General features: G+C 43.6%; 1 protein-coding gene across 6 annotated transcripts in view; it reads right to left on the bottom strand.

The window, feature by feature from the left end:
- The window catches only part of ESYT3 (extended synaptotagmin 3), a 30,849-nt gene that overhangs the window by 12,801 nt on the left and 2,205 nt on the right, over positions 1-15,843 (bottom strand). For 3 of the 6 annotated variants that reach the window (XM_090143626.1, XM_090143627.1, XM_031590683.2), the window contains exons 2-8: positions 12,233-12,274; positions 11,264-11,398; positions 8,922-8,998; positions 3,804-3,870; positions 3,152-3,241; positions 2,291-2,346; positions 222-342 (exon numbers count right to left, since the gene is read on the bottom strand). In XM_090143626.1, the coding sequence (XP_089999752.1) occupies positions 222-342; positions 2,291-2,346; positions 3,152-3,241; positions 3,804-3,870; positions 8,922-8,998; positions 11,264-11,362 (510 nt within the window). In that variant the 5' untranslated portion in view covers positions 11,363-11,398; positions 12,233-12,274. Of the gene's footprint in view, positions 1-221; positions 343-2,290; positions 2,347-3,151; positions 3,242-3,803; positions 3,871-8,921; positions 8,999-11,263; positions 11,399-12,232; positions 12,275-13,944; positions 14,087-14,182; positions 14,389-14,997; positions 15,607-15,843 lie in introns of those variants that run through there. The other 3 variants (XM_090143625.1, XM_090143624.1, XM_090143623.1) reach the window with 3 other exon arrangements.

Below are 15,843 nucleotides of genomic sequence, written 5' to 3'. Positions count from 1 at the left end.
TGCCATATATAAGCACCTCCCACCCCTCAAAAATAAAGAGCTAGCCAATATTTACTTGTGTATTTCTGAAACACTGCCTACAGAAAGGCTGTGATCCAGGCTGAAGCAGCTGCTGAGAACTGGATGTGCAGGAACCCAACGCATGGGTGTACATGCACTTGCACTACAGCAAATGCACATTCAGGTAGAATAACATCCTCGATGAAAAAAGAAAAACTCACGTGTGGGATAGGGAACCTCAACTGGGCAATGCTCATGTTCTTCTTCAAAGGCACCGTAATCCTGTTTGGCAGAACTAGCCGTGCAGCAATGTAATCTTGAATCAGTGAGTCAGACATTACGCTGCAGGATGGAGAAAAAAGGAAAAAAAAAAAACAAAACAAATCTCTACAACCAATCACCAGCCCAGTCAGAATGAAAAAATAAGGCACAGAACCAAACAAAAGTTGAGATTCACTCTCCTGATATACTTTGTATTAAGAAGGGAAATCTCATTTCAGGTAACTGGACGGACCTTCATTACGTTGTCTGAACTGAGGGTGCTGTCCATTTTGGAGTCTAGGGAACTTTCCAGTCTAATCTAACACTTATTCCTTTTTAGCTTTTCATTTTAAAATCTTTTATTTGGAATTCCCATGTTTGTATAGCAGGGACAGCTGATTCACCCTGCTTCTTCTGAGCAAGGAGTACATGGCTATCACAGACCTCCAGTACCCTCTGGGTGATTACGACTTGAACCTATCCTATAACTCAGAAGAAGCAGCAGACAACAGTAAGAGGGAAATCTGGCTGCACCAAACATCTGGAAGTCTTTTGCTCCCTTGATAAATCTAGTGCTTCTAAGGCAACTTCTCAGGGAAGGACCACGCAATGAAATTGCCACAGTTCATAGAAGGAGCTGGATTCATAGAGAAGAAATGGCCTCTCCCACCCCACTGCACAACCAGAAGCTTGAAAGCCTTTGGCCAGAGCATAGGACTTCCTGACAAAATCCTCCCTGTGGCAAGGTGACAAACTGCCCCTTCTCTTGAGTCTGAAAGTACAGCACCAAACTACACACAGCTAGCCTGTGAAGACAAATGTCTGTGTGCAGCATCTTTGGTCTCTTAAGCAGGAGAATAAAGAAAGGGAGAGCTCTTACTCAACCTGCATTTTAGCCTGTTCACAGCAGACACGATTCGCTCATAGCTTTCATGTGCTGTGTTGATGAACGAGCAAGGTTTTGTATGTTCAAATCCCTGTGAGAGAACCAGAGAACGAAGATCTAGGACACTAAATTTGTACTTGATTATATGAGAGGTTGTGGGCAGGAACACCTACATACTTTTTCTCTGTGAGGATTAAGGAAAGTTGCATCAGAAAAGAGCAGATTAATTCCTCTGATAAAAACTGGAGCTCTCAGGGCAAACTTCAGGGCAAAAAGCCACTCTGGCCTCAAATAAAAAAAAAAAGCCCTTCCTCTCACTCAACATCCAAAGTCTTCAGAGATCCTTTATTGCATAAACTGGCACCTAAAGCAATCAGCCACTTCCTGTGGCTGCAAAGCATGAGGTGGAAGAAAGCAGAACATTATTGCCTGCATTCACTTTTACAGAAAGAAAGGCAGTGGCTGATTAACCACTGTGGATTTTGTTCCTGTGCAACAGAATCTTCTTCTTACACTGAAAAACAAGGAAAAAGTGGATCTCCAATCTGGTGGAGCAGATTAAAGCTTACAGTATTGAAAACTGATGAGATTTGCACCCTTGCTGTGCAAGCCTTATTTACAAGGTCAACCCAAGAGGCACTGGGGAACAGTTGGGTTTCTTGAAGAACCTTAAGGATGAATAGATATTACACAGTACAATAATATTTCTCCTTTGGATATGCTGCAGTTTTTACTATCATGGGCTGGATTTCAGTTTGTCAGAGGGCTGCAGCCCTGTAACACCTGACCTTTTTCCATTGTATGGTAACCAAACATAAGTACAGACAACCAATACCCAGATCTGCTCAACTACCTTTATAAGTAACTGGCACATAGAAACAGAAGAGCTTGTTTTTTCCAAACTACAGCAGCCTACTGTCACCCTAGATCCCAAAGTGAAGTAATTAAATCAATTTTGACATGATGCAAGAGCACCCTACTCAGCATTTGCCAACCCCACAGCCAGATAGGATGATGGCATATCAGCATAACAACTTTTACATATCATTCTTGAGAATAACTTCTGGTGATTGCTGGAAAAGGCTTTCCCAATTCCCAAAGGCTTTTCAAAAAGGAATAAAATGAAAGAAAACAGACACTCACTTAATCCCTGGGACATCCAGGAGGTTGGTCATGCCTGCCCAGTTGAATTCCAAGTGCTGGAACAAAGGCAGAGGAATGATACAGGACCATTAAAAGTTATTTCAGGACAAATGCTGACTTTAAAGGAGAAGCAAATGCCTCTAAAACAGAGCTGGCTGTTTAAAGAAGGCCATATCTGCAGTAGTAAATGACTGTATTCACACATTAAAATCAACAGCTGATAGCAATTCCCTCACCTGTCCTACCTGAAATTAAGGGATCACTGGGGCTTATCCTGCAAGCACAGGAAAACACAGCAGTCAGCCCTCAGCAATGGCCATTGGCAGATGCCCCAAGATCATGCACAGTAAATCCAGCAGCTCTCCCTATACTTTGAAGTTATTTCCTCACCCTTTCACTTGGAGGTTGGTCTGTGCTCTCAGGCAGGGGGATTTACAAACACAGATTTCAGGAATCTCTTGTTTATTGTATGAAGAGAAATCAAGTTTTTCATGATGAAAACAATGCTTCTACATATAAAATCCATGACTGGGATGATTTAAAATACATCTAGAAGTCTATGAAATGACTCCTGTGCTGTCACCATTGGAAATTCCTCCCCCTCTCAGATGGAAGCAAACAACTCTTTAGACATTACTGCAAGAGAGTGGGACAAACACATTTCCTTCCCCTTGGATTTGAAGATGAGCATTTAGAAATCAGAAATTTGCTGTTCAAACACCTGCATTGCAAGATATTCAGAGTTATGCAGGCTGGGTTACCGGTGATGGACAGCTCGTGGCATTCACCACAGGCCAATCCATATATTAAAACTGTCCCAGAGCCAAGAAGGCTACAGAGCACAGTTCCCTTCTGACTCACCGGTTTCTGCATAAAAAACAAGGTCACTGCTCCAATGAAAGGGGCATCAGTGAGAAGAGGTTCCAATATTACTCGCAAAGTCCCATACAACTGCAAATACAGATCAAGGAAACAGATCAAGGAAAACCCTTTGAAGATATGCTCAGGCTACAGTTTTAAAAATTCAGTTTTTCAATGAAGTAAATATATTTAAAATCTTGCTTCAAATAACTTCAAATTACTTAGAATTTAACAGCAATAACCTCCTTTCCTTCCAGACTATTGTTACTGATACCAGGCAATGTTTTCTAATTTCACAGAGACTCTCTGCTATCCTGACTGCCATGTAATGCTGTCCTACTGCTGCTTCTGTGATCTGCATGTTAGCTTTCAGTACTGTAAGAACAGGTTGTTGGTCTAACAGAAAACAGTCACAAATGCCCCAGCAGAACTCTCTCTTTTGAAGTTCTCTACCAACATGCAGCTCCTCCAAATTCCAGTGGCAAAAGCTGGCCCACATGAGCTTGATGCTCTAGCACTGAACCTGTCTAAGGCTTGGGCTAAGAAGCTTAAAATAATATTTAGGTGCTCTGCCAGGAAGACATTATTTCCTGAGCCAAAATACAAGGAGATAAAACCATCTATCCCAAGTCAGGAGCAGCACTGCACTCACCTGTACACCTTTCACCCCAAGATTAAATTTTGATATGTCCATGTGAATCTCGCAGTCTCCTACATAACTGAAAGAAAGTTCTCACGTTATTCCACAGTTTGCAATAGTTCAGTGAGCAAATTTGGGCTGTACAGAGTAGAAAGGATAGGAGCTTAACAATTGCAACATGACACCCCAGGCAGAGAAACTGTAAAGCAACTGAAAAGGTTAAGTTGAGCACATTAAGCAAGCGTAAGATCCTCACAACAGAAACTGTAGGATATTGATTGCCTGCCAAATGTCAAAGCCTTTGACATTTGTATTTCAAGGTTACTTTCTCATTCTGAAAAATGGCAGTTGGTTGGGGCATGCTTGCTGCTAGCAGGGAAACAACTGGCTCACTGGAAATTCAAAGCCATGGCAGTAGCCCTCGTGCTCCCCTGATCCCATAGCACAATGTGGTGACCCATCTCCTGAGTCATCTTACCATCACAAATGGGTGCTGGATGTTATACTTCACCCTTGCCCACAGCCAAAAAGCCCATCTGAAGGACACATGCATCACTAAAAACAGTATGGTTTCCCTGAAGCTGAATTAAAAATCAATGATTTACAATGAGATCTTAGTCATGTAGAACATCAGGCCTTAAATAAAATGAATGCCAAGTGTGGCACTTTCACAATTTAGAAATCACTATAGACTTTTAAGTACAAATATCATCTCATGCTAAAAGCAGTAGCCACTCACCTTGGGCAGAACCCACTGATTTGTTGATGTCCCTAGCAAAAAACAATTAAGAGCTACCAAGTTCCCTTCCAGTCCTCTGAGAAATAGCTCTTTTTGGGTGCAGACACAAACAGGCAAAGCAGGCAAAGCAGAATGGAAGGTACCATAGCAAGGTGAACGTGCAGTGCTTGCTGCCCTGTGCATACCTTCAGCCCACAATCAGGAAGATTTGTTTTTGCTCTGACCACAGGTACATGGACAAACAGCAAAGTAGTTACCACTAATTCACACTGCAATTTGCACATAGACAGATCACCTCCATCCCCCCCAAAAAAATCTTGCCAAGAATGCACAACTTGAATTTGTCTCCATTTCTGCAAACAAAGTTCCTGAATTTTTTTTAAGAGTCATTTAGCAGAATATAAGAAGTTTATAATGCTCAGATTAAAGCCTTTAATGTCAGAGCATTTCTCATTTCTTCAGTAACCAACCTCACTGGCCATGTCAAAATTAACATAATCTTCCTTAAAGGCTAGACATATAATTAAGAAAACTTATTTTAACATGTATTAATCTCTACAATTTTGACGTTATCTTACAGTTCATTACACTGGTTGCTAACAGAGCTTTGTAAAAATAAAGTCTAAATGAGAAGCCAAAATGAGTCCCTCGCATTAATTAGCCCAAGAGGATTTAATTCAGCCGTTGCCAGTGTCCAACACAGCAAACACTTGTGGTGTCTCATTTTACAATCCTTACACCTCTCCACAGTCAAAAACTCTTCCCACCCAGTTCTAGATACCTGCCTTCCCTTGTAACATGTCAATACGTGCAATCTTGTTTTCAAGTCTAGATGTCAAAGCTGCCTTTGCCCCTTTTATCAGAGCCCAAGTCTTTAATCACTCTCAGGTCTGCTTCATATAAGCACCACTCCCACACCAGGCTGCCCAGTAGAAAGGATGCACTCTGCTCATTAGTTCTACTCCTCATTAGTTCTACTGCTCATTTCCAGTTTGAGTTGCTTATGCTTTCACGTGCCCCTCTGCTGTGTAAGCTTGCTGTGCTCTCTGCTCTTCTCCCCTAGACAGAAAATGCCTGAGCTGAGCTGCTGGGCTCCAAGCCTTTATGCTCATATGCACATAGAACTGAGCCCTTCTGCTGGCATCCACAGGACCATGCTTTGCCTACATGTCAGTGGTGGAAAAAGAACTTGTTTCTATCCTAAATCATATTACTGCACAAGGAGATATGGACCACACACCTATGCTATGGATGAAGACTGAAGATAAACTTGTGGAAGTGTGCTTATCCATATTTCACCTGCATCCATCTGGAAAAGCTGGGCCCATAATGCTGAAAATAGAATCACTGTGATTGGAAAAGACTTCTAAGATATCTGGTCCAACCATCAACCCATCGCCCCTGTGCCCACTAACCATGTCCCTCAGTGAGACATCCACATGTCTCTTGAACACCTCCAGGGACAGTGACTCCACCACCTTCCTGGGCAGCCCATTCAATGCCTAACCACTCTTTCAGAGGAGAGATTTTTCCTAATATCCAGCCTGAGATGCAATGGTAATCCCACAGGCTTAAGGCAGGGATGCCACAAGATGACCCTACACTGTTACAATTATTGAATGTGCTGAGATCTCTGGATGCTACACAAAGGGTTATTCAACACCGCAGCAGGGCAGAGAGGCCACCCGCAACATAACAACACCCGCTATGATGCAGCAGCTCAGCCTTCCCAATTGCGGCCACCCCAATCAGCACTGCACACAGCGATGAGCCAGCCAGCAGACCAAGCTCACGTGGATTCACTAGTGAGGAAACTCCCACAAAATTGCACCCGTCAAACACCAAGGAGTCATGTTACTAATATGCAGACACGTCAGTTCTTTAATGTTCACTGCAACACAGCAACACTTGTCCGAAACCTAAAAGGGAATTCAGTCTCGGCATTGCAAAGTGCACTACAGCAACACCACAGCAATTACACCATCCTCCTGAGGTGTTACACCAGGACTCAGCTCTGCGGGCAGATCCAGCCACTTGTATCTCACCTTTGCCCTTAGAGGGAAAATGAGAAAGGAAGCAAGTCCAGGTGAGAATAGAGAACTCTGCTGTTAGCACTACTCAGAAGGCTTCTGTACATGAAAATGAGGTCGCTGATGTATAACTTTATCCCCATGCACCCTTCACCTAGAAAATAATTAAGACAAAGTGCTTTCACTTCATCAGTGGGAAGTCATAATTCAGTTTTAATTTTAATTATTGAGCTGGGAGCATTCATTAAGAAAAATTGTGATGCCCCCCCATCAAACATTAATTGGGAAGAGAGCAGCAAAAAAGAACTGTCACCAGCAAAACTGGCTGCCTGAACAAATACAAATCCCATGAGCTAATCTACAGGTGTCTGAGGTCACTAATGAGTCAGTCAGACATGTTTCCACATCAGTACAGATAATACTCATCTATCTTGATTGTAAGCATCCACACTGTTCCTGCTTTTGTTGAGGCTTATTTCCAATCTGAGCACTAGTCACAATGACATGTGGAAATTCTCATGGAACCCTCTTACACAGACATCAGCCCTCTGTGAGCAGCCACAGAGACACGACTGCACAGACACACGTGCCAGGTAGCTGTGGGTATAACCAGCCACCCAAACCTGACTCACCAGCATGCAAGGAAAGGTAGTGCCAAGGGCTGCAGCCTCCCATTGGGGCAGCTCAAGTCCATCTCCTCTAACCAGCTCTTCTCCCAGCACCAGCTGCATTAGTGTAGACACACATAGCTATTCACATACCTAAGAGAGACTGTTTTGCAATGGGAGTTTGCCTCACTTCAGAAAAGTATAGGTTGCCCATTTCTTTGATTAAGGACAGGAGAAAAAAAGAAGGAAAAAAAAAGGAAAAACACATCCCAAACTTGTTCCTTTAGTAACCTGGAAAAAAGCAGGTAAATAACCATCACTGCCCATGGATTTGCTTCTCACCATTCCTGCAAGTGATGCATGACCTCCTGCAGCAACTGTACAATGCACAGCACCTTGCTCACTTGCAGAAGCTGACGTTAGGATATTAACATAGGAGAAACTGGGTCCTCAGGACAGCCCAGAGAAGAGTTCCCCATCAGAGAGACAAGGCATGCTGAAGGCTCTTGTGTGAATACATGAAATAGCTGGGTTATCAGATGATAGTTCAGGCTAAATTACTGTCAGAAGGAGGAACAGAGGTCAGTCTGGAGATGCTGATGGATCTGCCAAAAGGACAGGAATGAGGAGGTGGGGGAATCCCTCTGCAGTTCATTGTTAAGGCAGTGAAAATGAGGATGTGGGAGAAGCAGCCTGGAGAAGTAGTTTAATAGAGAACAGTATCTACCTCCCACAGAGCCTTCAAGGCATCAAAACCCTCGATCTCTGTATGGAAAGCATGATTGATTTGCCACAGGCCCTAAAACTGGTCTGGCTGTTACAAAGAGCCCTTTGCAGACTGTGCTGACATACAACACGGCTGAAAATGAAGTACATTGTCTTGCAGGGAAAGACAGGGCCCTGCCAAGGCTGGGGATGCTACCATGCCACTGCCATATGAAGCAGCAGCACAGCTCTGAGCAGCTCTGTGCTGCTGCCAAGACAATCTGCAGTTTTACACTTCTTTTTCTTGGTACTACCATGAAGAAAAGCCATTTATATTGGGTGGCCCAATCACCTACCACAGAACTACAGCAGCATGCAAGTGGTAATTCTCCCACTCATTCCATTCTCCAGGCAAAACCAGAGGAGGCTTTAACTCTGCTCAATGTTAAGGAAACACACAAGCTCATTCAAATCAGCCTGTAAGGAATCAACAAATGTTTTATCTAATTTGTTGTTATTGTTAATAGAGTTAGAGACTATTTTCTGCTAAAGAACAGCTTTAACTAAAAAAAAAGAAAAAGCAAATACACTGGTTGGCACATGCACATAATGATTAAAACAAGAGGACTAATCTAGGGGAAAGAATTAAAAAATAAATAGTGCAAGTAGTTCTGCAAGAACTGGAGAGGTTGGACCAAAGAGAAACAACACGGTGCAACTGACAGAAATGTAGTTCCAAGACTTGGCTTCTTTCTGCTGTGAATGGAAAAACCAAGGGACACAACTTCACATTCATGACAGCAATGGTAGGCCAGCACAGGTAACACCTGTATCTGTGCATGCTCTGACTTAGAGGCTAACGTTCAACATCTCACTTCTGCAAATAACATCCAACTGGGAACTGATTCACTCATATCACTCTAGGCTGATATAAGGCAAGCAACTCCACACTGACATTAAAGAACCACGTGTTCAGTCCAGCATGACAAACCACGCACAGGTGCTGGATGGACAGTGAATTAAGATATGCTCAATGATGCAATGTTACCATATCTGCAGGTCTAGGATAACTTGTCTTCTATCAATTTCTTTGGTGTAGACTTTTACTCCGTTGATTCTAGGGCACTGAAATAAAGACAGACAAGATATGACATAGTTATTATCTATTAGGTGAGGTCCAAGTGAAGAGTACTACCCACTTCACTCAGTTCAATTACAGTAGTGTTCAATAAAGACTTTGAAGAGCTGCATGTTAAGCATGAGTAAGGCACACAAGTTTCTGTCTTAAAGATGTGAACAGCCCCCAGATATAGGGCTGGTTGTCAGCGGATCACGCTACAAGTCATAGGAAGCACTGAAGCTTCTATGAGAAATGAAGACGTGCCCCTTTTTCCTATTTCCAGTTTCATGACATTGACAGTGACAAGAGATGTACGTCCTCTATCCTCCTCTATTATCTTTCTTTCACTGTGAAGATGCTCAAGTCAATATGAGGAAGGACAAAGGAGGCAGCAGTACTGTAACAATGCCAGTTATTAAACGCACAGAGTTATTAAAGAGCTGAACGTCAGAGTCCCAAACAAATGCTGTCCCCTTTTCATCCGAATTCTTTACGGAAACCAAAGTACAAGTATTGCAAAGTGTCATGGTTTTATGTTTTTTGGTTTTCAGTATTCCCCATCATAACATCATGTAGTGCACTGGGAATTAAAGGGTTAATGCTCCAATTCCAGGTACCTATTCCTGTGTACATTACGGAAGTCATGGGATCTGATCCTTCCGGGTGGGGCGGTCTCTTACTGCCTGGCAGTGGGTGCTGAAGGGTGCTTTCCTAGCCGTTCCAAGCTCTTCAGGTTTGACTCAGTCTCAGGAACTCTCTCTCCTATCTTATTTGATTTATTAGTCTCAATTTCGATTAGATTGTATTATATTGTGTTATCTTGCATTCCGACATCATAGTTAGTAAAATAAGTTTTCCTCCATAGATTGTTGCCGCTGTTTTATCTTCCTTCCTTGAACCCAGCTCCCATCTCCCTGTCCCTTTTCCTTTTCCCATTTTGTGGGGTCGGGGGGGGTGAGAGGGTAGGGACCTACTGCCTCCCTGTCACGGGCATGGATCGATCTAGTTAACACTGTGACAGTCTTGGGTGCAGAATGCAGGCAACTGCTGCTTTTTAGCTTTTAGAACGAATCTCTCTCTCTGCTCTCAGAGAGCTTTGTTAGGGAGCATTATCAGTAGTTCAGGTTTCTGTGCTGGAAAACTTGACCTTGAAAGGCCAGGCGTACTGCCAGTATTCTGGGATATTTGTAAACTTTGAGCACTGCTTAGTCTGGGCTGTGCTTTTTTCCTTTTTTTTTTTCTTTTTTTCCCCCTCCTCTTGTTAGCTTCCATTCATTAACCCCTTTTTGGCAGCTACCAGCAATGAACCCACTCTTTATCCTGGAGGCACTGTGTAAGGGATTAAAAGCCATCATGTTACTCGTGACTTACTGGCCAATTATCAGTGTCATAATTACTTGTTGTAGAACTTTGTTCATATATAACCAAATTAGGGCACTGATGGAGACACCTGTATGGTACCTATATGCGATGTGGTATGATTTGAATTTTGACATTTACATCCCAGATGGAATGGCTAATTTTACAAACAACTACATCCCAGATGCAATAGCTAATTTTGCAAACAACATGATGTTCAGACCAGTTTCCAGGCTTTCTTCTCAGTTTGTCACACGTTTTTCGAATGTCAAATTAATGCTCATTTTGGTGTGCGTGTTATCAGTCTCCCTGAATGTATTCCAAGGCATTCGTGTAATGGGGAAGGAATCTCCTCCAAAACCAGAGAATGCTGACTGGCAGGGAATATGGAGAGGTTTAGGAAAAATCTTAGAAGCATGGGGGCCCGCAATGCCATAGGATTTCACTCTTGAACACCTGTGGGATCCTGAGAAACTTAGCCAGTATTTGAGTCAGGGATGGTGTGGCTTACATAAATCTAAGGAGGTACAACTTATTTGGGGTTTGGCTTGTGCTTACCGCGCCCTATATAATACTGTTCTGGAGAGAGAGAGTTTCAGAGCTGAGGTTCAAGCCAAAAGGGAAAATCTCCAAGTCAAATCTGATCAATCATAGGAGACACCAGTAACAATATCAGTTGCCCCTATGGAAGGCAAGAAATGGAAACGAGTGTTCTCATGTCTAGAACGGAAAAAAGAAGAAGAGGAGGAGGAGGTGGAGGAAGAACCAGGAGAGGAGCCCTCCTCAGAACCACCATCATCAGGGAAGGCAAAAGGAAAAACTAAGAGACATGCAGAAGAGAGTGATGAATAGGAAGTCTCTGTTACTACTCATCGGCCTCTGAAAATACTGACATAAAGCATTCACACTACCTTCTCACCAAACTGGATCTTGGTAAAGGTGCATGTTTTCAGATGTACACTCTTTGCTCTTATTTTTGGTTCCACAACTTCTTTAAATGTTTTTTCCATGATTGTCCCAAAGTATGGCCAAGCCTGTTCAAGGACCTACAGAACAGCAAAACATCATATATCAAGTGTCATTCATACATCTTTAGTTGAGAAATAGATGCAGATTACAGAACACGTGACAACTAATGCATGCCTGCTCTTAACAAATAGAAAGTCACATTTGTGCTCTTCTTCCACTCTTTATGGAAAGATCCATCCCAGTTCCTCAGAAAAGGAAACTGCTTCAGGAAGTGAATACTGAGTTTTCAACCCTACGGAATCTGTTGACTGCTTCTAACCACATCGGCTGAGCCAGCAAAGCCCAGGGTTAAAGTTTCTAAACACAGCAGTCTCTAATTACTGGGAAGTGTCACAAAGTTCCCTGGAGGTTTATTTGGAGAGGAGAGAGGTGAGCTTTTACTTCAAAAGAAAGTTTCTCAAACAAAAACAAGATAGTTACTAACGTGTAAGTTGAGCTGTTTTGCTTTGTATTCCAGAGCCCAGTTCCAGGGAAAGCCTGATCCTAACTGCTGATGGGAGCACCTACTCTGAGAGCGTTGCTGGTAAAAGAAAATAACTACTACTGCTTTTGCTAAAATAATAACACAGCCACACACACATACATGCATGTGTATACACACATGGACTTTTGGTTTTAAAACCTCAGAATGAAGTTGTGTGGTCAAATTCATCACATCTACATCAGCCAGGCACACACATCTGGCTCTCACCAGGACTTGTAACAACTCTAGAAGCTCCAAAACTTAAATACAGACGCTGCTGTGACTGAACCTTGTTGTAGTGATTTAGCAATCTTCTTAGGCTTAGAGTTTGTGCTGGGATTCAGCTCAGAGCACACAGCCTCACAGACTGGAGTTCAGAGCTCCTCACCTTGTTCAGCCATTCCACTCGCTCAACATCAGGGAAATGGACCTGGAGGCAGAGAAAAATAAAGTGAATGCCACATGTAATCTGTTTTGGTATACCGTGTCACATGCCAAAGATACCACAGAGTGTGGTAATCTGAGACCCCTCTGCTCTCATACACACAACTTTTACAATTTATTGTTTCTTTGAAAAACTACTGAATTGTAAAAGGCAAAAGCAGACAGGTGTGTTGATGCACCAGTATGCCTCTGGGCATGTTTATGTGATTAAAGCAAGTGTCATATCCTGTTCCTCGTGAAGCAGCATTAGATTTCTCACCCCTCTTGGTCATGCAGTGGGAAGCCACAAGAAACTGCTTCCCTTCAAGATGATGAGATGTGAGAGCTCTGTTTCCTGCATGGGCTCACCCTAATCAGGACACCGTGCTTTGGAAAACAAGAACCTGTCTGGAAAATTCAATTGACATCCAATTTGAAAACATGAGCAAAGGTCCACAACTGCCTTACTACAAACTCATCCTTCTGGATGTAGTATTTTCCGCCAGTGCTGCAGGCTGATGGCTACTGCAGGAGGGAAGGACAGGATGGCAGCTTCTCAGCTCTACAGACACACTCCAACAGAAAGGGACTCCTTACACTATCATCCAGCCTGATGGGCAGGACAACACATTACCTCCATATACATAGCTGAAGAGCTACACTCTTCAGTCAAGGGCTTTTTGTATAATTCAGCAGCAGGGATGTTTGGATGAAACAGCAGATATTTACAGATAATGACAGGACAAGGAAAATGGTTTTAAACTAACGGAGGCCAGATGTAGCTTTAGATATTAGGAGGAAATTTTTCACTCGGGGTGATGAGGCACAGCTGTCCAAAGGAGCTGTGGGTGCCTCATCCCTGAAGATGATCAAGGTCAGGTTGGATGGGGCCCTGTGCAGCCTGAGCTGCTGGGTGGCAACCAGCCCACTGCAGGGGGGTGGGACTGGGTGGGCTTTACAGTCCCCCCCCAACCCAACCATTCTGTGATTCTATGATAGGATTTTATGAACTGACAGTAGTTTGCCTTTTTTTCCAGCCTGATGTGTGATTTCAGAAACTGTTTCTCAAATAATGTTCCAAACGATCTCCAATTATTCTATTTAAAAATAAAGTGATATTGCCATATTGTTTATAAGCAACTTCCTTTGATGCTCTGAACAGCAACTTTTCCATTAAACAAGATGCAAGCTCACTGAAATGTCAGCCTACCCAGCTTTATTTGCATGATAAAGTGAGAATATTGCACCAGAAGGGACAATCAATACTGATAAAACGCAGCTGACATTTCACAAGCAGGAGGGTGATGTGAATGCAGGGACCTCCAATTCACCTGCCAGCCCTCCATCTCCCACCAGATGGCCCTGTGCCAGCACACACAAATATGGGATGGCCCAAAGGCAGCTGGTCTCCAACTCCAATGCACTGATAAGTCCCACAGTGTTCTGCAGCATCTGCAGGACTGTCCTGGATCAGTCACAGGCAGAGCAAAGCAAGGATGGAAGTGGTGTGGCAAGCCATCCTTCAAACGGCCTTCCAGACAGAAGAGGGGAGGTGGCCCAAAAGAAAGAATAGATCAGGACTCAGGGCACCACTTAAGCCTCCAGATCCCAGTAAGGAAGTCACAGCCCACTTGTGTGACCCATCACCATTAAATGGAGTACAATACAAACCCCTACACTTTGCTAGAATTATTCACTGGAGCCAGAGCTACCAGAGGTGCAGCTGTAAAAAGTATCCAAGAAGTGAGGCCACTGGCCATTAGGCTGGAGCAGTACGCAGGAGCACCGACCACGAGATGGAAGTTCCAGCTGGACTCACCTTAAGATAAAGCAAAACAAAAGTAACTGAGCTACAGACATCCAAACTGAATAGCCCAGGGTAAACCCCAAACAGCAGCCACCATGAGTCACACACCTGTGTCACACCTCGGATCACTGCTGCAGGACTGATGATCTTTAAGGTCCCTCCCAGCCTAGGCTATTCTATGGTTCTATGATCAGGGTCTTGTTCCCAAGTTTGCCATGGGTACAGCACAGATAAGAGAAGCACAAAGTACTTCTTGTTAAGCCCAAAACCAGCCACCAAGAGCTGCCAAGTTCACATGGTCCCAAAATAAACCTTACTCCATAACCTTGAGTAAGTCATGCTATCAAAAATCAGTTTTCCTCACCTACAAAAGCAGGCATGCTTCTTGCAAATATTTCAGGAATGCTTCAAAAATTACTTAGCGTTTGAAAAGACCTTTGAAGATCAAAAATAGGAGGTGAGGGCCAATTACCAGCAAGTAAGAGAAGTGTAGGTTTCTGCAAGGCTCCACCTTGCCCTGGAGCAGGCCACACCAACGATCACAGCAACAGCAAAACCCACGTGAGACACAACAGCACCATTCAAATGCAACACTGGAATGTATCCATTGGGGTTGCTTGTCTTTTGCTGTTTCCTTTGTTTGTTCGTTTTTAAGGAGACGGGTTTCTCAGCTCCCATTGCAGGGGTGAAGAAAGAACACCTAAAGAAGCCTTTTGCACGAGGAAGGAATTGGCAGACCACGCTTTAAAAAAAGGCTGTTCTTCACCTCTAATATCAACAACTTCTCACGCAAGCGGTTTAACATCTCGTTGTACTGGGACCAGACTGTTCAACACAAGCCAATTTCCAGCCTGATTTCCTATGGAAGCACAGCCTGCCCACGTAAGCTGTATAGCACAGGAATGCTTCCACTCCAAACTCACCATCTGCTTTCAGCCAAAATACTGGTGCTGGAAAATAACCCTTGCAAATTCCCTGGAACAGATGGTTGAGTAGATGAGGGAAACCCCCCTCATATCCCCTTCATAGGGAAGGCTGTGATACAAACACGTCTCCTAAAAACCGATCCCAATGCTGCACAGAGCTTGAGCCTGCACTGTTCTTGCAGAGTACAGTTTTTAACCAAGTGGAATCATAGAGTCACAGAGCTGTTTGAATTGAAGGGACCTTTAAAGGCCACCTGGTCCAAATCCCCTGCAATGAGCAGGGACACACCTACAGCTCCATCAGGTGCTCAGAGCCCAGTCCAGCCTGACCTTGAGTGCCTCCAGGGATGGGGCATACACAGCCTCTCTGGAATCAGTGACTGGTCTTAATTCCTCCCTGAATGGATCATCCTCACTGTACAATGGGGCACCCATAAGAACAGCTATTTACCCATCCCCTGTCCCCTAAGATGCTGCCAATGTTCCACACCAGCAGTGCCTTTTCTAAGATTACAATGCAGCTCCAACCTGCGCTCCCACCTGAGTTTTATTCTTGCTCCCACCTCTGCACGTCAGGAGAGAAGAAGAGATGGGACATTTTTAGAGCTGTTACAATTGAATGCTGGAGGGCAAAAATGAAAGATTTAAAAAAAAAAAAAAAAAAAAGACACCACAGACAATGAGTTGAATAGGCAGCAGGTGAGGAACAGCCGTCAGGACTGACAAGGGGGGAAAGAAGCAGAAAATCGAACTGAGGGAGGGAACAGAAGGAAAATTAAAAGTGAAATATAAAAAAAGCACCGAATTTAAGCTCGCTATGCAAGCAAACGCCAAACTGATGCT

This window comes from Phasianus colchicus, chromosome 7, assembly GCF_987193195.1.
Source record: "Phasianus colchicus chromosome 7, bPhaCol1.hap1.1, whole genome shotgun sequence".
Lineage (NCBI taxonomy): Eukaryota > Metazoa > Chordata > Aves > Galliformes > Phasianidae > Phasianus > Phasianus colchicus.
The sequence above is the reverse complement of the archived record's forward strand: the minus strand, read 5'-3'. Positions and strand labels throughout refer to the sequence as shown.